Source organism: Rhipicephalus microplus, chromosome X, assembly GCF_043290135.1.
Source record: "Rhipicephalus microplus isolate Deutch F79 chromosome X, USDA_Rmic, whole genome shotgun sequence".
Classification (NCBI taxonomy): domain Eukaryota; kingdom Metazoa; phylum Arthropoda; class Arachnida; order Ixodida; family Ixodidae; genus Rhipicephalus; species Rhipicephalus microplus.
This window is the reverse complement of record NC_134710.1, coordinates 487,229,521-487,253,464: the sequence shown is the minus strand read 5'-3', so window position 1 is coordinate 487,253,464 and position 23,944 is coordinate 487,229,521. Positions and strand designations below refer to the sequence as shown.

The 23,944-nt window shown below is 44.7% G+C and overlaps 1 protein-coding gene across 1 annotated transcript in view; it reads right to left on the bottom strand.

Moving 5' to 3' along the window:
• The window catches only part of LOC142776718 (uncharacterized), a 394,390-nt gene that overhangs the window by 19,503 nt on the left and 350,943 nt on the right, over positions 1-23,944 (bottom strand). Inside the window, exons 8-9 of the mRNA XM_075880911.1 lie at positions 20,644-20,673; positions 1,638-1,671 (exon numbers count right to left, since the gene is read on the bottom strand). Of these exons, the coding sequence (XP_075737026.1) occupies positions 1,643-1,671; positions 20,644-20,673 (59 nt within the window). The 3' untranslated portion in view covers positions 1,638-1,642. The remainder of the gene's footprint in view (positions 1-1,637; positions 1,672-20,643; positions 20,674-23,944) is intronic.

Sequence of the window (23,944 nt, the reverse complement as noted above, 5' to 3'; positions counted from 1 at the left end):
ACCCAACAAGGTACTGCATCGTGTCGGCCTGCTGGACTACGAGGCTATCTCCGACGGCATTACGAATTCCCAGTTGTGCCGCGCACGTACCTAAATTTTCCACGGCGTGTACTTTAGGCCTTATAATGCGCGCAGATGAAAAGTAAAAGTTTATTGTGAATTTACGTTCTTAACACATACTGCACTCATTTTCACTTGCGAGTCACGTCGGCAGCATCGAGATTTACCCACACAAAGCTGCTGTCACTTCTCGCTGTAGGAAGCGCCCCAATATTTGGACACATCGGAATTGCTTCAGACTGTTTCACTAGAATTAAGTGGACACTAATAAGTAAGACACCGGTACGTCAGCCTATATAGAGATAATGTGACTACTAGTGTTACTCTGGAAAGTTGTATAGGCGTATCAAAGAAGACACATTTTTTACAAACGAAAGTGTGAGTAAAGCCATGTAATGTGTTAGTATGTTCCGGTACTTCAGGTCGAACATTGCATTATTCTGCACTATAAAATTGTCTGTGGTTCTGGCAAAAGGTTTCGTTATAGCTGCACTGGAAGTCCCCCCCCCCCCTAAAAACACGTTCTTGATTAGTGAAATTCTTTATGACTTTTGAAAAGTCGCATTAAGACAGAAACGAACACACAAATCAGCGTGGCTTGCAGTGGATGCACCATTATAAAGGGACAGAGGAGCTGATGGACACCAAGGAAGTAGTAGCTGGAACTGTTTTCCCAAGTTTCACAAATGCTTTTGCTTCTTCCGGTATTTACATCCTTCCCTTTCTTCCCTCTGTATTTGTGTATCATCTTTTTCGTCTTCCATATTTCAAGTTCTCACTCACTGTCATTGTGTTTTGTTCCTTTCTCGCTATTTGTATCTTTATTTTTCGTGATTATCTTTGTCTATATGTATTTTTCGCTTACCCTTTCTTCCTATGTCTTTTAATCACTGTCCGTAATTTTTCTCTCTTTTCTTGATTCTCTCTGTAGCTGTTTCTCTTTCTGGCATTCATTATCTTTCTATAAAATTTGCTCTCTCCCCACCCTGTCTTTCTTCCTCCTTCTTACTCTCGCATCTCTTTTCTACCCCGTTGATGTACTGTACTACACAAAGCTATGCTAGCTTGCCTGGGTAGCCAAGTGTTTAAGACTCTCGCCTTCAGATCGCGGGTATGCGCGGTCTTTACTAGGCACGCGCAGTCAATTGTTCTCTAGTGTTTATCTCTACATTTATTTCTCTCTTTCACTTTCACTGTACTGCTCTTAAACATCGCTCTTACTGCACCCTTCGACGGAAAAACCAGTGCAATTTAGGAACAAAGCTGGAGATTATGAAGAAGAGGATTAAAACAACACGTGCTGATTCATGATGGCTCATCAGCCAATTGCGCGGAGTGGGTCCGAGCCACAACAACATAGGTACAAGTAAGCAATCGAACAAGCAATCATTTGCCGTTCGCTGCTCACAGACTTACAGTGACCTTAAACAGCTCCACTGTTAAATGATGTAATAAATGCCATTACTAAATGCAGTTACTGCTTTGTTTTTTTTTTGCAATTTTCTCGTGATGAGCGTAACGCAATCAGCACGGACCAAAAACATGAAACGTGAAGTATCAACAGCAGTAATTCATACCTCACTCAAGCCTTTGGAGCCACCGTGACATTCGCTGCAATAGAACACAAAGTGATGCAAAATTTAGGATATTCAGAATGAAAGTCACGCAGAAGGAGATGTGAAATGAGCGAGAAAGCCGATGGTACACAGGGCGCACCCGAATTTAGTAGTTGGCTTCCAATTTAGAAATGTTTAGCTCCTTTGTTTACTCAGAATAATAGTTTAGGAGCAGTTCAAGGAATGCTCTTTTTATTGTTGCTCAGTTCACTACATCTCTAATAATAATTTCGCAGTGCTTACAGCTTGATAGTCAAACGTAAAATGCTACTGATGTTTAATAAAGTGAATTTCTATAGAAGAAAACTTGGCAGTAGGTGTAATACTTTTCCAAATAAATATTGAATGACTTCTGTAAGGTAGTTCGTTTACCGAGAAACTGTCTATTTAGAATTCGTCAAGTGCGAGCAGAGTGACATTGATTCGACCCACACTTAATAGATACTTTATGCAATTTTACCAGCCAGCGTACTGAAACCTTAGCTCAGAGAGAAGGGGAGGAGCCGATAACATGCGTCATGACAGGGGCTAAGAAGCTACGTTCGTTCGTAAGCGTGCGGCTTTACTGCGAGCACCTTATTGTATATATTTTTCTTTCACTATGCCTTACGTTGAGTGGGATCGCAAGTGTGGTGGCGTAATAAGATGTTGTGTGTAATCTTAGCCAGTGCCGCGTGGGCACGTGGCGGTATCCCGTGGCGGCTGATGTCACTATACAAGTCACAATCCTCAAAGGGACAGAACCTTTCAAGTCCGAAGGTTGTGCTATTTGGTGCATCGTACTCGAGACGATGAACAACTTAAAATTACTGTTTTACTAATTAAAGCAAAAATAAAATAATCTTATTAAAGTTCAATTACTGTTTAGTTCCACGTCATGAAATATACAAGTTTTACGCACACACAATCACGGCTAATATACAACAGGTATATTGTTGCTAGAACAAATTGTTTTTAATCGTGTTCCAAGTTAGCCGAGACACTCGGTCTATACAATGTGTCCCAAATACCACGCACCACGATTTTAAAAATAAGAAAGTCGTTGCACAAAGCACACCTAGCGCATATAGTTGCCAGTATGCTGCAGTAGGCACTGCTACATTTTTGTTATTAAATTTGGTGAACTAGTCCTGCTTATGTTTCTCGTTCGACAAATCTCACATAAGGATTGAAACACCAATGAGATTTTCGTAGGCACGTTCAAATGAGATCTAACTGAGCTATTATTTTGAACAACGTACTCGCTTTTTTCGGCAAATGAGGAAGGGCTGCGAAAGCTGAGAAATGATTTGAGACTATACTGCAGGGTGAACCGGGAAGCAGCATCCTAAAACAGGATCACTGTGACGTATTAAATCGACACCAGTCGAGACTACGCTCCAACATTTTGTGTGTGGAAGCATAGTCACGTGCTATTTTTCAGATTTCGCGTGCTTTTTTCATCAGCCGAAAAAGTGAGTGTGTAAATTTTAATTGGAGATAGCAGTGCCATCTTCTCTTGCGATCTGCTTTTCGGTATACCCCGGCCGCGATATGTGCACAGGCTACACGCGTCAGTTTTCCGCTCTAGATGAGTTTACATATCAGAACGTACCCTAAAAACTGCAGTATTGAAAAAAAGTATTAGCGCCATTTCTAGACGACAGAAAATGACACAAAAGTCGAGACGATAATCGTGATTTCTGGTGACAAACGGAAACCGTAGGTTTAATTGTTGATAGGAACAAATGATGCGTAGAGAACGAAATGCTACTATACCTGCGTGCTCGGTGATAATTGTTCAACACAATCAACAAAGGAGCACATGCCAAGAAGAAATAACTCCAGAAAATGCGCATCTGTCAAGTTGAAACTAAAATCAAATCCAGTTCACCGGGAACTAATTTGGCGCAGTAACGCAAAGCTGATAGCTCCGCCCCCCGTAGCTTTCGCTTCATTACCAGAAAGTTGTCCTCGAGTGTAAAACATTGCTGTAAACTGTGTAGTTAAATGTCATTTGAACAGCCTACATATGCCTCATTGGCATTGACAAGTGACTTTTTAATATTTCGATGAGTATTTGTCATCTTAGACTGATAATTATGACTGAATAATTGAACGTTATAAACAAAAAGTTGTGGATTGGCTACTACAGCCTATTAGGAACTATGTGCTGTCACGTAGTCATGACTGTTAAGAAGGCAGTAGTCGACGTGTTCATGACAAAGCTCTTCAATTGGCCAAGGTTTTGGCCAAAAAGCTGTACACTAACAGTGGTGAGAAAAGCGTCAGCCGTCGAGTAAACTGATATGCATGGAACTGCATCAGCATTTGTACAGGTGGCATCGAATACTGGAGGCTTATCCCTAGTCTCCAGGAAATTATGGAATAACTTTCATGAATCGTGTCCTGCGTGTAATCATATAGCGGAATGAGCTCACACAATCACTAGGCTTCCTAATCATTGAAGCTAGGGCTGCTTCATGTAGAGATAAGGGTTTTTGTGGATTAAAGACGAATACATCCTAATTTCGACTTGAACCCTACGTGGCAATGCCTCCCTATAAAAATAAGCCTCATATCGATGCTTCAAACTGAACATACAGGTCGAAAAAGCAAGTTTACACACAAATACAGGACAATAATAATACCAGAACTACAGTCCTGAAGTTCGCTAACGAGTATAAAACAGGTGAAGGTGCATGATACGGACAACTTAAGGTCGTGCGTGGTGCCACTGCGAGTTCGTAGATCTGTCCGGGATGACCTCGTAGCAGGCTATATAGTGTGGAGACGTTGAAGCCCCTTGTATGGCCCGCAGTATTGCCGCAGTTTTTCACTGAGTTAACATCGGCGTTTCGGTGTCCAAACGTAAATATGGTCGCCAGGGTGGTATTCCACGAAGTGTCATCGAAGATTGTAACGACGGCTGTCGGTCATCTGCTAATTTTTTATGCGTAGTTGGGCGAGATGTCGCGCCTATTCGGCGTGCGGTAGACAGTGACGTCGACACTTCCCACGTCGTTGACGTTTGTTAGCATGGTGTCGAGCGAAATGGTCGGGTTCCCTCCATAGGGCGTACTTGTGTAGCGTCCTCTGCGTCTTTGTTACACTGCCGTGTTGTATGAAGATGTCATGTATGGAAGGATATGACATCTGGTATGTTCGACGTTGACGTACCTGACCAGCATAACAGTGATGGTCTTATCTATACACTAGTATTGAAAAAGTGACTAGTTGGTAGGGGTGAATTTTATTGCTATGACAAGTATATGGACACTCTAGGCTTAATTTTGCCACCAGCGTCAGCGTCGCCATCACTCATTGTATATGTATACGTATCTATATATATGTATACGTAAAAAAAAAATAATCCAGAAAAAAAGATTCTGGTGCGCGGCAGCGAACTTGGAACCTCTGGATTGTGAGAGCGAGGTGTTAACCATGGAGCAATGGAGGAGCATTTCCTCTAATGTTCAAACGGCAAGCTTTCTATATCTACCACTTACCCTTGCTGATAGGCATATCGGGGCGAACTATCGTGTTTTCACCATTACCAGCAAGATGGCGCAATGAGCGTGCGTCCACAAGGTCACGACGCGGCGGCACGCGCTCTCATCTCCTACGCGTACTTTGCCCCGCGGAGAGGAGGGGGGGCAACGCTCACTTGCGCCCTAATCTCGTGGTATGCACGATTGTACGTCTTGGCTGGCCTTGGGTTTTAATTGGAACTATTCTGTTGTAGTTGATGGGTGCACAAAGGTCCCTGCAATAGTTGCACACTCTCTGTTTGTGAAAAGCGCACGCTCTTCGTGCACGGCAAAGAAACAACTGAGACTCTTATTCGCGTTCACCTGTGCCTGTGAGGGCACTTTATGCGTCATTTGTGGGTGAGAAACGAGGGGCACGTTTTGATCTGCTTTCCATTCTGCACGTAACCTTGCAATTTGTTCCTATCGCGTTCATTGCTTCGCCCTTGCGACAAAGCTGTGACTTTTTGGTTAAAGCGCGAGATCGACGAAGATAGAATAAACGGAAGACAAAGCACTCGCCAGTGTATCATTCGTCTGTTGTCTTTGCTGATCTCGCGCTGTAATGAAAAATGCACAATGTTTAGGCGTTCGGTGAGACCATTTCTCTGCGGGTAGAAGGCAGTTGTCCGGTGATAGCTTTTCTTGCTCTGTTAGAAGATCTTCTCAAGTCCGCTGTAAAGGTCGTACCTCTTTCGTTGACGAGATTCATTGGGGCGCAATCACCAGAACCATGTCCTCAACGAAGAACTTGGCTGCTTCGGCAGCGCTGCCTTTGTGTCGGCATAGGAGTTGATAAAGTTGGTAGCTACGACGATTATTTTGTTTCAGCAAATCGACTCGGGAAGGGCTCTAGCCCTATGGTGCTTGCGTGATTATGAATTTCCCTCTCACCGTATTCCTCGGCGCAAGTATTTGATGTGTCTGCAGATGCGTTTCGATTCTCAAAACGCTCCGACTTGCACCGTTCTTCACTTGAATAGCACGCCATTGAGGCGAGTTATACCGGTGCCACACGGGCACATTTAATAGCGATCAATGTCAAACCGGATTAACCACGATCAAGATTAGGTGCTGCTACACGGTCTCTTTTAATCAAGATCAGGCGAGATCGGGATCAAGACTATCGCAATCAGCGCATCGCGATCTGCCTGAGCAATTGCGATTTAGCTGCCGTCTGCACCCCCTAGCTGAGCTTGTTGAAAGCACAAAAAACAAGAAAATCGAGCATAGTTCAATAAAAACGCTTTAAAACAGATAGATGTTTATGAAACAGATATTTATAAACTGTTTACATTGAAAAAATATCTGAAGTATTGCATATTTTAGGATTCACATCGACCGCATGTAGTTATGGGAGAAGCAGACGGCAAGCATGCAGACAAGTAGTCGACCTTTGCCTTCAGCGCTTAGTTTAACTCTCGCTCAGTCGGAGCTGTTGGAGCACCTAGAAGCAAATTGATTATGAGTGTCGCAAGCCCTTCGGCTACGCCGCAACGTAAGCGCACATTGTGGTCGAATGAAGAGATCTTTACAGTAATTGACCATTAGCAGGAGCGACTGGAACAGACTTGAGGCGCCAGAAGTGAAACACTGGCGCGTACAACGAAATTGGCGCTTCGCGGCGACTACACGGCTACGAGCGGGGGCCATCTGAGATAAAAGCGAAGGTTAAGAATCTCACACAGTAATACAGGTAAGTGCTAGGAAAATTTGATTGACTGATGGATTTATAAACTATTGTGGTGGCATGCAAATTTCTTGACGTTCGAGCAGTTCTTGCACGAATAACATTGCTGATAACCGGCTCTATAGACATACCGTACGTCGGGTTTTGTCAGTGGCATGTTTTACGGCACGCACTTGCCACCTGGGGCATTTCATCTGACCCTAGCTCAAACCGGCATAGCTTGGGCCGTGCAGCAGTGGTGATAAAAATGATCGCGATCAAGAGAACTTATCCGGATTGCCCTGATCGCGATTATTGGTGCCAGTGTGACACCGGTATTAGTGACTCAGCGATCCGTGAAATATACTTGTAGAAGAAGTTGTATTAGGCGCATGAGCTGAGAAATTGGTTTTTGGCCTTCTTTAATTGATATGTGGGGTTTAACGTCCCCAAACCACCAAATGATTATGAGGGATGCCGTAGTAGAGGGCTCCAGAAATTTCCACCACCTGGGGGTCTTCAACGTGGACCAAAATTGAAACACACAGGCCTACATAATTTTCGCTTCTATCAGAAATACAACCGCCGCAGATAAGATTTAATCTCGTGACTTGCGGGTCAGCAGCCGAGAACCTCAGCCACCAGGGCACCATGGCGGGGCGTTCAGCCTTCTTTTCGGTAAGCGGAAAGATGCCAGCTATGACAATTGTTTTGCGTGGGTTGGGGCGAACTCCAGATTCGCAAATCACGTGGCCCAAGAACAAAAGTTCCTCGTTCGCAAAGCAGCTCTTTTTTGGCTGGAGACTGAGTCCAAGGGTTTTAATATTGTTGGAGTACAGCTTGAAGGCACCGCAGGTGTTCGCCTAAGTTTGAAGATTACACAACGACGTCTCCAAGTACACCACGTAAGTCCGCTACTTCAAGCGGCCAGTACTGTATCCATGACACGCTGAAAAAGTCACAGGCGCTGAGGGGGCAAGACTTTGAAGTCAATTTTGGCCGTTAGGTGTTACAAAAACGGTATGTTTTTTGTCCCTCTCGTCGACTTCCATTGGCCGGTAGCTGATCGTGAGGACCACCAATGAAAACTACACGTTGTCGAACCGATTAACAGCGTCATCTACACATCAGAAAAGATGCACGACCTTCTTTTTGATCTTGTTCAGGTGATAGTATCATCATCATCACCACCAGCCTGACTACGTACACTGCAGGACAAAGGCCTCTCTCATGTTCCGCCAGTTAACCCGGTCCTGTGCTTGCTGCTGCCACTTTATACCCGCAAACTTCTTAATCACATCTGCCCACCTAACCTTCTGTCTCTCCCTAACCCGCTTTCTTTCTCTGGGAATCCAGTTAGTTACCCTTAACGACCAGCGGTTATCCTGTCTACGCGCTACATGACTGGCCCCTTTCCATTTCTTCTTCTTCATTTCAGCTATGATATCCTTAACCCCCGTTTGTTGCATATTCCACTCTGCCCTCTTCATGTCTCTTAAGGTTACACCTACCATTTTTCTTTCCATTGCTCGCTGCGTCCTCCTCAATTTAAGCTGAACCCTCTTTGTAAGTCTTCAGGTTGCTGCTCCGCAGCTAAGTACCGGCAAGATACAGCTGTTATATACCTTTCTCTTGAGGGATAGTGGCAATCTACCTGTCATAATTTGAGAGTGCTTGCCGAATGTGCTCCACCCCATTCTTACTCTTCTAGTTACTTCAATCTAGTGGTTAGGCTCTTCGGTTATTACCTGCCCAAAGTAGACATAGTCTTTTACAACTTCAAGTGCACTATTACCTATCTCGAAGCGCTGCTCCTTTCCGAGGTTGTTGTACATTACTTTCGTTTTCTGCAGATTAATTTTAAGACCCACCTTTCTGCTCTCCTTGTCTAACTCCGTAATCATGAGTTGCAATTTGTCCCCTGAGTTACTCAGCAATGCAATATCATCGGCGAAGCGCAGGTTACTAAGGTATTCTCCATTAACTCTTATCCCTAACTGTTCCCATTCTAGGCTTCTGAAAACCTCCTGTAAGCACGCGGTAAATAGCATTGGGGAGATTGTGTCCCCCTGCCTTACACCCTTCTTGATTGGTATTCTGTTGCTTTCTTTATGAAGCACTATGGTAGCAGTTGATCCCCTGTAGATTTCTTACAGGATGTTTATATATACTTCATCGACGCCCTGATTCCGCAGTGTCTGCATGACGGCTGATAATTCTACTGAATCAAACGCCTTCTCGTAATCTATGAAGGCTATGTATAGTGGTTGGTTATATTCTTAGCATTTCTCTATTACCTGATTGATAGTATGAATGTGGTCGATTGTTGAGTCGCCTGTTCGAAATCCTGCTTGTTCCTTTGGTTGATTGAATTCTAATGTTTTCTTTACTCTGTTAGCAATTACTTTTGTAAATTGCTTGTATACTACAGAGAGCAAGCTAATCGGCCTGTAATTATTCAAGTCCTTGTCATGTCCTTTCTTATGTATTAAGATGATGTTAGCGTTCTTCCAAGACTCTGGTACTCTTCCCGTCAGGAGACACCTCGTAAACAGGGTGGCTAGTTTTTCTAACACAATCTGTCCTCCATTTTTAAGCAGATCTGATGTTGCCTGATCCTCACCAGCAGCTTTGCCTCTTTGCATGCGCTCCAAAGCTTTTCTGACTTCTTCTGTAATTACTGATTGGGTGTCATCTGGGTTACTGCTAGTTCTTATAGTATTAAGGTCGTGGTTGTCTCGGCTACTGTACAGATCTCTGTAAAACTCCTCCGCTATTTTAACTATCCTATCCATATTGGTTAGTTGTTTTGCCTTCTTTGTCCCTTAGTGCATACATCCGATTTTTTCCTATATAGTACAGCTAGACTTCCTTCACTAGATAAGGTTCTAGCGTTAAACGTTGCCAAGTTCAGGTTCCAATGGCGGCCTGCCCGGATTCAGAGATTCTTAGCACCCTCTGCTGCGTTGCAGATCTGACCGCCGCCGTGGTCAGTTGCTTCGCAGCTGCTGGGGACTGAGGGCCGTGAGTTATTTGACGTATGCATGTGGGAGGTAGTGGCCAGATACTGCACCAGGGTGGCCAATCCTTCTCTGGTGAGGGAGTGCGTTCCCGGCGGTGGTTGCCGGTGAGGCCGCACCCCAGGCCTCGTAATGCATTTCCATCACCACGCAGATTTTTTTTATCCGGTTGGGAACTGCGTGGCACCGGGATTTGAACCACGGACCTTTTGCATGCGAGGCGGATGCTCTAACCACTACGCCATCGCTGCCCTATATAGGTGATAGTATAGTTGACACCAAAACCTGGCATTCCTTCCTTCTTTAACACCATCACAGGAGACGCACACTGAGACACTTTGACGGCTCAAATATGTGGTCGCGTATGGTATCCTCCACTCTTTTCTTCACGGCTTCTCGTTGTCGCGCCAAAACTACAAATGGGCTCTGACATATTGATCGGGTACATTGGTCTGTTATGAATGCGATGTTTTCTAACTGGGGTCTATTAAACTCTTGAAGATGACGAAAATAAATCTTTGAAATGCTGTAATAGGTTTTCGAGCTGTACTTCCTTGTGCATCAGAATGTTCAGATTGAAGTCCGAATGTGGTTGGGGATTCATATAAGCAGGGTTGATAGCGTCGATGAGGGTGAAAGGATTGCTGATGTCTACGAATGCATCCATGTAAGCAACCATCTCACTAATGTTTAGGTGCCCATATTCATGGCTAATGACGAATTCAATTGAGAGAGCAGGAACACTCAAAAGCACGCTGACAGTGTTCTCTTCGGAGCGGCAGTTTTTCCGTGGTCGAACAGGTGCAGGAGCACTGTCATTCATTGGTAAAGCGAGAAGGCTTTTGCTGCGCCAAATGCAGCCAGGACCAGTTTGTAGTCCTCGCGCCTGAAAAGCGCAGTAGGCGCAGTACGACGAGTCACGTGGCCTTTGAACGTCAAAGTCTCCCAATTTTTCTTTAGCCGGCGAGCGCAGCGGCAATGGTAGTAACCTTGTCTAGTTTGACACCGCTGTTTAGTACGGATGGCTACGATGACAGCTGGACGTCTGCTGAATTGGTCGTTTCACCAACATTCTAGGTATTAGCATATTGAAGAATATGTGGCTGACCGATTTCACATGTATTTTGCTACTGCCCTACAGAGAATATGCCAGGGCATAGAATGTTTCAGTCACATGATTTCCCTACTTGTCACCTTCTCACCTGCCCTCCGGGAGCGCGGTGCATTCCATTGGCAGGTTCAGTGGCCCTGCTCTCAGTTCTCTGCCCCCCACTCCTCACTGCCCTGCCCCTTTAATCCTGTTCTCCCAATGAAATTCGCCATAAGTTTGTCAACTTTACTCTCGCTTTCCAGTGTAGTCCTCCAAACTATTGTTCCGGAAACAAAGCGGGGTTTATTATTGCATCTCCGTTATCGTTCCAACTACCACTTCTTTTTTCTCAACAGGCTAGCCACTACCAGTTTATGTCACAAGCGTGTCGTGCAGAAGAAGAAGTATGCCAAAGATGCACCCCTGCCTCCATGTAGACAAGTGGCCATGGGCACTTGAAAGAAATGATCGCACGGAGCTTGCAGAATGGCTTGATCTGTTCAATGCTGGCTGTGTCTGCGTGCCCGTTACGAAGGATTGTAAAATGAAGTTCAGAAGGCTTGATGACTGAGAAAGGACCATCAGGGCGAGGCTAAAGACCAGGAAAGATGCCTCAGCACGAACGGAAAAATCCACAGCATATATACGGAGTGATTGATGATGAGTGGGGCGAAGCGTCTATCCGTCTGCCCGTTGGTCTGTCTGTCTGTCTGTCTGTCTGTCTGTCTGTCTGTCTGTCCATCCGTCCGTCCGTCTGTCGGTTCATTCATGCGTGCGTCCATCCGTTCGTGTGTCCATCCGTCTATGCATGCGTTCATGCGTCCGTCCGTGTGTACGTCCATAAGTCTGTCTGTCTCTTTGTGTGTCAGCGTATTCATCTGTCTGGCGATAAGCACAAGCCACCGAGGAGCTCCACTCCACTTCGTCCATGCCCCACCAACGAGGGGACAAGCACGAGCCGCCGCAGCGCTCAGTGCCCGCTGCTCTGCTTTGTACGTACACCACCAACGATCGCCTACGTTCGGCGACAATTCAGGAGACTGACAGAGGCACTCCTTTTTCGTGCACCCATGCACAACCCAAGCAGCAGCCAATTGGAAAGTAGCTGTACAGTGCTATCTAGAATATCTTCACTCAAGTGCAGTTTGTATGTACTTCTATAAGACAGCGCCGTCTATTATACTGTTTGGAAGAAACTGCCTTCTTTTTTTCTTGTCTATACGCCTGACGCAGGACAAGGTCACGCTAAGAGGAGCTTCGCCCTTAAAACGTGTGAAGGTGTCTGTAGGTTTGCCAGCCGACAAACATCGTTCTTAGTGTGAGCTGAAGCCATTGATGGGCACAACTTTTTCATGAAGATGCATTGACGCTGAACGGAAAATAGATTCGAAACACCCTGCATAGTAACTGGGATTACGAGGACACCAGACAAAGGGAGTGTGCAGCTCTTAATTATATCAGCTACAAAACAGGCAAGTTCTGGCCAAAGTGTTGAAAGAAGGCCCATAAGCACGATGGGGATGTGTGATATTCAATCTTCGGCGTGAGGCTGTGAGGCAAGTACTGATTTTAGACGACGATCGAGTCTCTCTTCAATGACAGCCAGTCGTGTGAATGCGCGTACAACCCAGTAGAGATGTCCATCTAGCCGCGTATAAACCACTCGCCCGGCAATGCCTAGAGTATGCCTAATGCCTATGGACCCTTACAGACAAAAATATTTTGTAAAACTTGATAAAATAAAAGATATGCGGTCCGATTTACCTTTAACAACTACAAACGCACTATAGTGTGACTGGTATGATGAATTAAACTGGTCTAATTACACTTAAATCGAGACTTGCCGAAAGCACATTAAAATACTTGTAGTGGATATATAACAATTCAATACAAATTAACAATCATCATTATATTAGGCTCAACACACTGCGCACAAGTGATCATTTTCATAACAGGAAAATGATCCAGCAATACAGTCGTTCAAACGATACATTAAGTTTTTTTTTCCTAGAACCATAAGCACCTCGAACAAACTACACGAGGAAGTTGTGAATAGTCCCAGCGTAGAAGTTACAACCAAACGGAGAGAAATACTTGCACAAAGGTGTCCTCACATCGTTGTATTTGAATTTACTGTTGTATGTCTTGATGTTTCGTTTACGGTTGTGTAATTCTTTGTTGAGGCGTCCTTTTGATGTATTTTATATGTGTGCACTACTGCTTGGATTCAAACGACTCGGAAATATTGCAAAATAAAAATAAATAGATAAACTAAAGATGTGATGGAGGTAACAAGCGCTGACCCAGACTGCCTGCCTTCAATCAGTAGTCACCGTACAACGGCTAATTAAGGTAGCAAGAAAGGTACGATGCAACTGTTTCTGCTTTGATGCCAGACACTGGAGCTGCTTCAGGCCACCTATACCTGTCAATATGCGTTAGCGAACACGCATATTCCCGGCATAGAGGAAAAGACCCGGCAATGTCCAAATGAGTGCCAAACGTGCATCAGGCAAAGACAATTTTTCCCATGGAGGCTTGGTGTGCCATTGTACCCTAATACGCTGACAGGCAGTGCAAGTGCGAACTCAGTCACGAATATTAGGGTGTATGCGTGGCCAGATATAGCGTTCAGGAATCGGGGGTTGCGTAGCATTTATGCCTGGATGGTAGAATACGAGGAGGGTGTCAAAAACAGCCCGACGCAGATGTGAACAAACACAGATACGGGTACGGTTGTGTGAAACATCACGCCATAAAGTCGCGGTGCCATCGGGAAAGTTGAAGTGTTTCAGTCGGAGGGAGTTAGATGATCAGAGTCGTGGAAGCTCATCGTCTAATGTCTGTGCCTCCACGAACGAAGACAATAAAGGGTGGTAGTGCTTGTCGTGGCATTGATTGCAATACGACTTAAAGCATCCGCTGCACTGTTCAAGCTTCTATTTACATAGCGCATGTCTGCGATCAATTTTGTAATAAAAGCGAAGTGTCGAAGCCCTATAAAAGTGTGCGTGGCACTGCAGGAACGTAAAGCCGAAACAAGTGGCTTGTGGTCGGCCAGAATGGCAAATTGCAGTCCTTCAAGAAAGTACCTAAAATGCATCATTGCAAGGTATCCCGTGAGGAGCTCCCACGAGAACGTACAGTATTGGCACTCAATGTCGCGTAACTTGCGGGAAAAGAACGAAATCAGAGCCCATTCACTGTCGATTCATTGATGAAGGGCGGCTACAACTGCTCCTGAAGAAGCGTTCACCATGAGGCTAGTGAGAGGATTTGGTGAAGGGCGGTGAAGGAGGGCGACCTGGTTGAATTCAGTTTTAACTGGTAGTACTACCTCAAACAACAGCCGAAAAGGGTACGTGGCCAGGTGCGGAGGTAGCGGTTACAGGGCTTAGGCCATCGAAATTCTCACGCTCCACCATGGATGGTCGCGTTCGTAGTCAGGGATCACCAGTAAATGTAGCACTCTGAAACGTGGTTCCGAAAGTACAGTGTGGTATATTTATGCATCTCCGCCATCGTTCAAACTACATCTTTTTTTCTCGTCAGAAGACCTGCTATCAGTTCAACTCCCAAGGGTGTCGTGCTAGAATAAGAAGAAAAGTACCCCACGCCAACATGCAGCACGGCTATGCCTCTTGTGACGAAAATCAGATGGTTCCAAAGAAGGCTCTAGTCGCCCTTTATGACGCTTTCTAAGTCTTTGGGTTCGTTGGTGCTGACGGAAATGATGGACCTACACATAGGCCCAAAGGTAGTCTGCTCTTGTATCACATTTAAAGCATTGTGACTATTGTTTTAGGAGCGAAGCTCCTCATAGCGAGACCTAGTCGATTGTCAATCTTCGATGCGTTAGGCGTACTCCTCAGTGTTCCTTTATTGTGCATTAGATGGTGCTGTGCCATAGGCGCTATGCCAATAGAAGGCGCTGTGCATGCAAACTGCAGTTGGGGGACGGAATACTAGATGGCGCTGTAAGCATTCTTTGTCACGAGGTGGGCTGGCGACTGGCAGGACGCGCAGTAGCTTTTTTGGGGGGCTCACGGGCCCTTCGGAGTCCGGGGTAGCTCGTAACAGGGAAAACAACCAGGAGGACGCTTTGACAGGTAGAATTGCGAAAAACCAGAAAAAAGGTAAAACAAAAAGGAAAAAGGCGCGTGTTGCAATTAGTTACATAAACATGCAGGGTGGCAGAAAGAAGGCAAAATGGTTAGAGATTGAGGAGCAGTTAAACAAAGAACAGATAGGCGTGTATGCGGTTACAGAAACACACCTTAGAGACTTGGAAGAGCCACCACATATTAAAAATTATGTTTGGGAAGGGTGTAACAGGACCATATCGGAAAGGAAAGCTGGGGGTGTAGGAATGCTAATTCACCGCGGAGCCAAATGGGTTAGAGTGAAACAGACGTGTTCAGAGCACCTCTGGGTTCTGGGCACAGTAGGTGGAAAGGAAACGTGGCTAGGGGTAGCCTACTTGTGGACGGGGAATAACTGCAGAGAAAAGAATCAGGAGATAGTGGATTGCATGAGTGCGGATATTAAGGAATTTGGTAATGGGGCCGAAATCATCCTTCTAGGGGACATGAATGCCCACATACATGACCTTGACGGATATTCAGACACCAATGGGAAGTTATTACTAGATCTTTGCGAGCAACATAGTCTGGAGATAGTTAACACGGGGCCTAAATGTGACGGCCAGATCACATGGGAAGTCGGAAACAAGCAATCAAGTATTGATTATTGTCTCATGACTGAAGGAATTTACCACAAACTGACAGAAATGAGGATAGACGAGGAAGGCATTAACAGCTTGGGTAGTGATCATAAACGAATAACATTACAAATGGGATACGAAACTAAAAATATGAGCATGGAATCAAAGTCTGGCAGCTCGTATTTACATGACAAACAAATAATAAATATAGCCGCAAGAGTCGAGGAAGAAGTAGGCGAAATACCAGGCAAGGACTGGGAGTATAGGGAGCTGTTACATCTAATGACGAAGGAGATAGGGAAAGAGAAGAAAACCGTTTGCTGGAAAGGAAAAAGGAAGCCAAAAAGTTGGTGGAACAAGGAAATCCGGGAGGCGATCGAGAAGCGACGCGAAGCATCACGGGAGCATAGAAAGGCAAAAAAGGAGAAGTGGCCGCAGGACGAAGTCAAAAAAATATGGGAAATATATTTGGAGAAAAAATCCCTTGTACAGAAATTGGTAGAGGCAAAAATTAAAGGTGAAAGTGAACGCTGGATGACAGAGATACACGAAAAAAAGGAGGCCGCGCCTAGGATTTTTTGGAGCCACATAAAGGCGCTAGGTAGGAAGTCTGTCACAACGCAACAACATATTCTAGATGAAGGAGGAAATCAATTGGAAGGGTACGAAGCGCTAGGTTACATCCAAAAGGTAACAGCCGATTCGTTTCAAAAGAGCGTCCAGGGGATCTCCCCGGTGAGTAAAAGTGTGGCGGAGAAAGCAACAGAGGAAGAGCTGGTACTAGATAATTTCAACTGGAAAAAGGCCGAAGGAAAAATTCCAAAGCGCACTGCCGCGGGTTTAGATGGGATTCCCGTTAGCCTCATTAACGAACTAGAACATAACACTAAAGAAGCATTGTTAAAAGCAGTAGAAAAAAGCTTAAAGGACGGACAAATACCGGACAGTTGGCGACAAAGTAGAATGAACTTAATCTATAAAGGCAAGGGAGAAAAGGACAAGATTCGCTCGTATAGACCACTAACCATTACATCGGTACTATACAGGTTGGCGATGCAAGCAGTAAAAATGAAAATAGAAACATGGGCCGAACATAACGATATTTTGGGAGAACTTCAGAACGGATTTCGAGTCGACAGGCGGTTAGACGATAACCTGTTTGTTCTCACTCAGTGTATAGAAATATCTAAAATAGAGAATAGGCCCTTGTACGTGGCTTTTCTAGACATCACTGGGGCATACGACAACGTTAATCAGGAAATTTTGTGGGATATATTGAAAGGAATGGGCATGGGCGACGACTGTATACAGCTTTTGAGGGAGATATACCGAGAAAATACAGTTTGCATAGAGTGGGAAGGAATGCGTAGCAAAGAGAACGTTGAGGTTAGCAGGGGTCTGAGACAGGGATGTCCTTTGTCCCCACTGTTATTCATGCTGTACATGGTGAGTATGGAAAAAGCGCTAGAAGGTAGCAACATTGGTTTTAATCTGTCACACAAACAGGGCGGCATGATGATTGAGCAGAAGCTTCCAGGTTTATTTTATGCGGACGATATCGTCTTATTTGCGGACAGTTGAGATGATATACAGCAGCTGGCGAATATATGCGGAAGGGAAGGTGAAGCTCTTGGACTAGGATTCAGTGTAACGAAGTGTGGTTTGATGGTATTCAATGATCCCTGTGATCAGACGGTGTCCATACAAGGCCAAGAAATACCGAGGGTAAGTGAATACAAGTACCTTGGAGTATGGGTAAATGAGAGTGATAGATACATGGAGGTACAGGAAAAAGCCTCGGCAGCAAAAGGAAAGAGGAATGCGGCAATAATGAAGCACAGAGCGTTGTGGGGATACAAACGGTATGAGGTGCTTCGAGGTCTGTGGAAGGGTGTAATGGTTCCAGGGCTTACTTTTGGGAACTCAGTGGTGTGCATGAGGGCAGAGGTGCAATCGGGAATGGATGTAAATCAAAGGACTGTGGGACGCCTCGCGTTGGGTGCTCACGGGAAGACGACAAACGAGGCTGTAAAGAGCGATATGGGGTGGGCAGGTTTTGAGGCGAGGGAAGCGCAGAGCAAAATAAGGTTCGAAGAAAGGCTAAGAAATATGAAGGAGAGTAGATGGGCAGAGAAGGTGTTCCGTTATTTGTATAGGAAGAGCGTGGACACACAGTGGAGAAAAAGAACTAGAAGACTCACTAGTAAATATACGGCTGGTATTGTGAGCCATATGTCAACAAAGAGCGTTAAGGGAAAAGTCAGGGAGGCGGAGAGGATTTACTGGATGGCAGCTATGGAGAAAAAACCGGCTTTGAGTAACTACCGAAAGGGCAAAAATGAAATAAGGAGGGAGGCATTTTACGATAATTCAAGGGGAAGCGCTTTACTGTTTGAAGCGAGATCGGGTTGCCTTAGAACGCGTAGTTATAAAGCAAGATTCAGTAAAGAAGAAGAACAATGCACACGCTGCGGGAAAGATAAGGAAACGGCGGAGCATGTTCTGATTGAATGTGGAGATATCCACCCAGGTGTACGTTTGGGCACGAGCCTACAGGAAGCCTTGGGTTTTAGGGACAACAATGGAAAGCTGAACACACCCGCGATTGAAATAAGTAAGAGACGGTTAGAGTATTGGTGGCAGAAAATTAGAGAGAAAGGACAAAAATAAATATTGGAAAAATAAAATATGGACAGTGTGCCGTAAATGGCAGAGAACTTAAGCTGAAAATTTACCTTTTTTCCATTAAGATAGATTTTATCGAAGTAGAGGCATTAGGCCAACATAAAAAAAAAGAAAAAAGGTTTTTTTTTTGTCGAGCCTGGTGGCATACTTGTCACCACCCCGTTATAAAGGGGACGCTCATAGCATCCATCCATCCATCGTCATCTTCATTTCTCGTCTCGTTTCTGAGGGGGCGCTTGCCCATAGACATGTGTACATTATGGTGGATTGATGAAAGTGTGCTAGATGACGTTGGTGGTGCAGCTATTTCCGATTTGCTACTGCACGGGGTTTTAGTGAGAGTGGCCAGCTTTCATTTCCTGGGTTGGCGCTGTGCGAGTGCGTTTGCCGAATCGCGTTGCTTGGCGGGCCATGGACGACGAGGAGCACTGTGTGCGGAAGGCCGCTACGCTCGTGCTCATCGGCTGAACTCCAGGGAAAACAGGGGAACGTACATAGACCCGGTCTTTGCGAACATTAAAGTCACACCCGTGCAAGAACTTCTATGGTTTCATTTCGCCGACCAGAAGGCGGTAATTGTGGAGGCGAAAAGAGAGGCGGTCATCGAATATTGAATAAAATTTCACACAATCTCGCTTTGACTACTGCTAGGCGAAACTACTGCGAATGTCATGCTGTAACTGTGATTGAATCACGAGCTTCGCATCGAACACTTCATCATTCACCTCGTGGATATTCTACGTTCTTTTTACCTTGTGGGATTGCATTGATTTCAGAAAGCGTTGTTAACTGGGATCTTAAGACAATGACGAGATTGTGCTGTCTGAGAAATCCATGTCTGAAATGACGTCCATCGAACGATGCTGCAGGACTACAAAGCTCATCGAATAAGAGTGGCTGTCAAGTGTGACTCTCATTGTGGAAACTCTAGTCAGCATTAGTAGAATGCCTCCGGCTGTCCGGATTTCGGGTAAATCCCAAGCAATGTTTACTTTCTATCTAGCTCACAAAGTGCACAGATAACCGCTGCTTTTACTGCAGACTTCTTTCGCTAGCCCACGGCTGAAGCGCCCGAGCCTTTCGTGACGGTGAATGTGGCACGCTACATGATGGAACGATTTATTCTAAGGTTCCCGAAATGATATTGCTAAGTCTCATTTTAGTGGTTTTCCAAGACTGGGATACGTGACTTTTCATACTATTGCGATCATGAACCGGTGAATCATAACTTTTTCATCAGCAAAATATCAGTTCTGTACTACAAGAATACATCTTTGGCTAAGTCTTGCTTTAAGAATGCTTGCTTTAAATGTCTTTTTTTTCTCACATACACAATTTCCTAGGTATGAGTGTAGTACATAAAGTGTGTAAAGCATTAGCCATTAACAAATATTTCGATTTCGCGCCTCCTAGTACTAATGCGCGACGTAACCACCACTTCTGATTATGACGTCATACCTTACTTTTTTGTCTGTAGTTAGCTGTTCTGCCATAATTAGGTGGCGACGGGGGAAATGAGCTGCCAACTGCTTGACACATTGGCCAGTTCACATATACCTTCGTCTGCGCGTGTACGACGAAACTCTCTATTTGGGCCAACCTATGCCCGGGCAAGAGATGGAGGAAAGTATACAGCCGCGGCCACGTCTGTGCAGAGCACGCGAGCAGCCAGTTTTCCCCCGGCAGCCTGAAATATTGAGCCACTTTCGGGCTCTGAAATGGTGTATCAGGAGCATTCGTGGTCTAGTTGTCAGGCTGACTCTCAGAGGCCGATATTTCCTCAAGGTGTCGTGCCGCAGAGCAAAAACCGATGGCTCGCGTGCTCTAGACAGACATGGCCGCGGGAAATTGAAGCAGTAGACTGATAGGAGCGACAGCAGCGTCCTCGGTAGTGAGCTGATCGGCAGAGAGCTGCCTGTATAGATGCGTCGGCATTCATACAGGCGGCGTCGAACTTTGGAGTCTTATCACTGGTGCTCGCGTAAGTTCTGGAAAAGCTTGAATACTCGCAGCCTGCGTGTTTATATAGAATGATAAACTCGAATCATCGCGAAGGTTGTAGAGCATTGATACGTTGTTTGCGCCGAATATTCATAACAGTGTTTGTAGAAGAAACATTATTACATCAAAAGCAGACAATAGAGGTGCGTGGTAATACACTATAGGTGTGCTTTGCGTAACTTCCTATATCTTTTTTCTAATCGTGCTGCAACATATTTGGAAACTTTATATACCACTCTGAAGCCACTGGTCGGAAGGTAGCATACTCACCTGCAGCGCCTTTTGGAGCCACTGAAGAAACTGAAAATTACAACCAAATCAATTATCATTGGTTCATAACAGGCACCACGAAGTCGTGTTCTTTATGGGTTAGGCAATGTCCTGGTAGTAATGTCACGTAATAAAAAAGTAAAACCTGAAGTGGTAGCCAGCTATAAAATTATAGGTTTGGTAGTGGGGTGGGAAAATTGTTCATGACTTGTTGCTGTTGTAAAAAAAAGAAAAAAATACTAACTCAATAAAACATTTTAATACTATTCCACCCAACGAGAGGTTACTACTGTAGGAGTGTTTACACGAAAAAATTGATTCTAAAGTCGTTCCACAGCAACAAGGATGCCGTTCTTTTTTGCCTTCTTTAGGACAACCAGGGAACATAGCGGATGTACAAATATTCTCTTGCGAAGACGTGCCTGATAGTGCGAATGCCCATCGGCTTCGACTGCACCGAAGACCTTGCTCTTCCGTAAAGATAACCCCCGTAGTTTGAAGTTTTGGCTAAACAAGCCATTCCTCCACGTTGCTCATTCATATGTTTCTTCCTTTCACACAAAAATGGGCGCTGTTACGTATTCGAACATTACAGCATTCATTACTATGCTCTTTCCACAGTTGAAAGTCCTGAAGCCATAAAAAGACAACACAGTGCACGTCATAGCGCACAAATTTCAGCCGACAGGAACCTAACCTGCAGCCTTCCGATAATGCGGCCGATGATCAACCTATCAAACTACAATTGCAGTCGGGCTCCAGTTTACTCAATCGGGTATTTCTGTGAATGCCTACTTGGCAGTGGTGACCAGCGCCAATCGTCGCCTTCATGGTGAGTGTTGAACACTGGCTTATGACCATCTGGAGTCACGTGATCTTTTTTAACGAGCCAGCACCTGACCAATAAGCCTACGCACACCACCCGAAGGCTGCCGGAACGACAGCCAAGCTATTAATCAGGAAAAGGAGGGAATTTAAGGGCTCCTTTTTATTTTTTAGACACAACCTTAGTGACACTAAACTGAAAATTAAGCCAATAATGGTATAAGGAGCTTTATTTGTTGGCTCTGAAACGTATTGCAGTAAATAAGTTTACGTGTACTTCAATTGCTGGAAATCACATATCACCTAGTTTAATTTTCACCTTTCTATGGTAGCCACTTGCATAGAGCTAAGAGGGTGCGAATAAAGTCTCCTTTACCTTCTTTAACTGCACTGTCTGTTTGCTTTTCTTAAGCTTGTACATAAATATATAAAAATCCGCCCTTATTTCTGTCTAATAATGATAAGAAACCGCAACGTTACACGTCAGAAGAAGCCTTGACTACTTTGACGAGAGTTTTTTATAGACCATAAATTTAAATAACTTGGATGGGTGAGTACATTTATGAATGTTATCAGAATGTGTGCTCAATGAAAACCTAGCATGAAAACGACATTCACGAATGAAGGCATATTGAGGCGGCTGCCTGATCACAAAGGGACCATCGGCGATGTCAACACGATTGATGCAAAATACATTACATCGCGTGGGACAATGCCACCCTACGAAATTATGTGAACGTCATAAGGCGTCGAAGTTTATGACGTTAAATTAGTGGAGCATCATCGGTCCACTGCAAAACCTGGCAGGTATCTGTTTCCCTGGTCGCTTCCCACAGGTGGGTAATGAGCACACTGAGAAGAAGGAAATGATTTTCACTTTGTAGCTTTTTACCCGTGTCACATGGGCAGTTTTAACTGCGGTTTTTCTTATCACCGAGGTTTACAGTAACAAACGCAGTCGACGTGAACGCGGTTTTCCATTGTTACACGCGCTCACTTCAGTTCAGCGGTCACGTGCTGATGATGTAGTGAGCATGGTGTTAATGCACATCCTCGGCAAGTTTTGTGGTGCAAGACAGCCCATCTGCTCCTCCGGCACACTGTATTGATTGGTCACACTTTTTAATGCGTATACGGTGTCTGTGGCTTTACGGGACAGCTAGACACTAACAGCGCGAAAAGCGATGCCTCTAAAGAAGCATGTAGCGATATTTGTTTACTAAACCGATCGAAGATAAAATAAACATTGTTGGTAGCCGTTCCACGATGTACCTAGTTTTCCACGAATTTTTGCTGAATATTTTCACCAACTGCAGTCACGTTTCATAAAAATCTTCAAACAAGGCGAAATGGCTGAGTAATTTGCGCCTGTTTAGGGGCGGATGCGAGCTTGTTCCACCATCTTGTGAGCTTCTTGGTTTGTGAGGGCAAACGGCACTTGCTTTGCTCTGTTTGCGACAACCAAGATTAAGTGATTGATTAGCTGCTATTACATCTTCCATGTTGCTACCTTTAACCCTGATAATCCATGACCACAGTCGGTTGAACCGAGGTTAAGGCTTTAAGGCTGTCCGTGTGACAGGGGTATTAGGCAAATGCATACGCGACCGTGCACCCCTTTTTTCCGAATTTTATCGTATATAATTTGCATGAATGGTCGCACGGTAGGCCCCAATAATTTGCTGCATTCCATTTGTTGGCGTTTTTTATTTACAGCTTGCAGGCTAATTGTGCTACTGCAGAAATGTTGTCTGCTAGATGTTTGAGTTCAGACTGAACTAGCGATTACTTCCATTACACTTGGCACACTCTAACCTCAAGAAGATAAATATTGTGGTTTCTTGTTTTACCAATACTTTCAGTAAGTCATGAGTACACAGCATGGGAGAAAGCTTTCAGTCTGGGGTTTGTCACCTCACTGTAGTTGCATATACGTCAAGTTGCAAGTTAGTGCAGTAAAAGGCTTACTTTTAAAGTAGTATGTGGTCGTCATGCGCAAACATAGGAGCTGGTAGATCGACATCAAGAAAAGTGGCAAAAATAAAGCAGTGATTCTGTATTTTCATAGAATTTCGCTTTACCTCAGGTAGCTTAGCCAGAGCTCTAATGATGTTTTTTCTGTACCTGGGAAGCTTGCCTCACAATGCAAACAGACCAATGTTTCCATCAATGGAAAATCTGGACGTAAAACTCGACACAAAGATAGCACAGTACGCACTATCAACAGCAACAGTTTGCAGGACGCGAATAGTTCGATAAAACCAAGTTCGCACTTTGTCAGGGCATGTAATTTTGAAATAAAGGTTTTATACGTACTGCACTTGCATTCTGACCTAAAGAGTTACCAGCTTCAACACAAGCGTTAGGTACTGATAGAGCAGAAATTTGCATTTGTTGTGAATCCAAAGTTCCGCAAACTTTTGCTGTTGGTAATAAATAGTGTGTTGTGTGCATGATACTGATATGAGCTAAACTT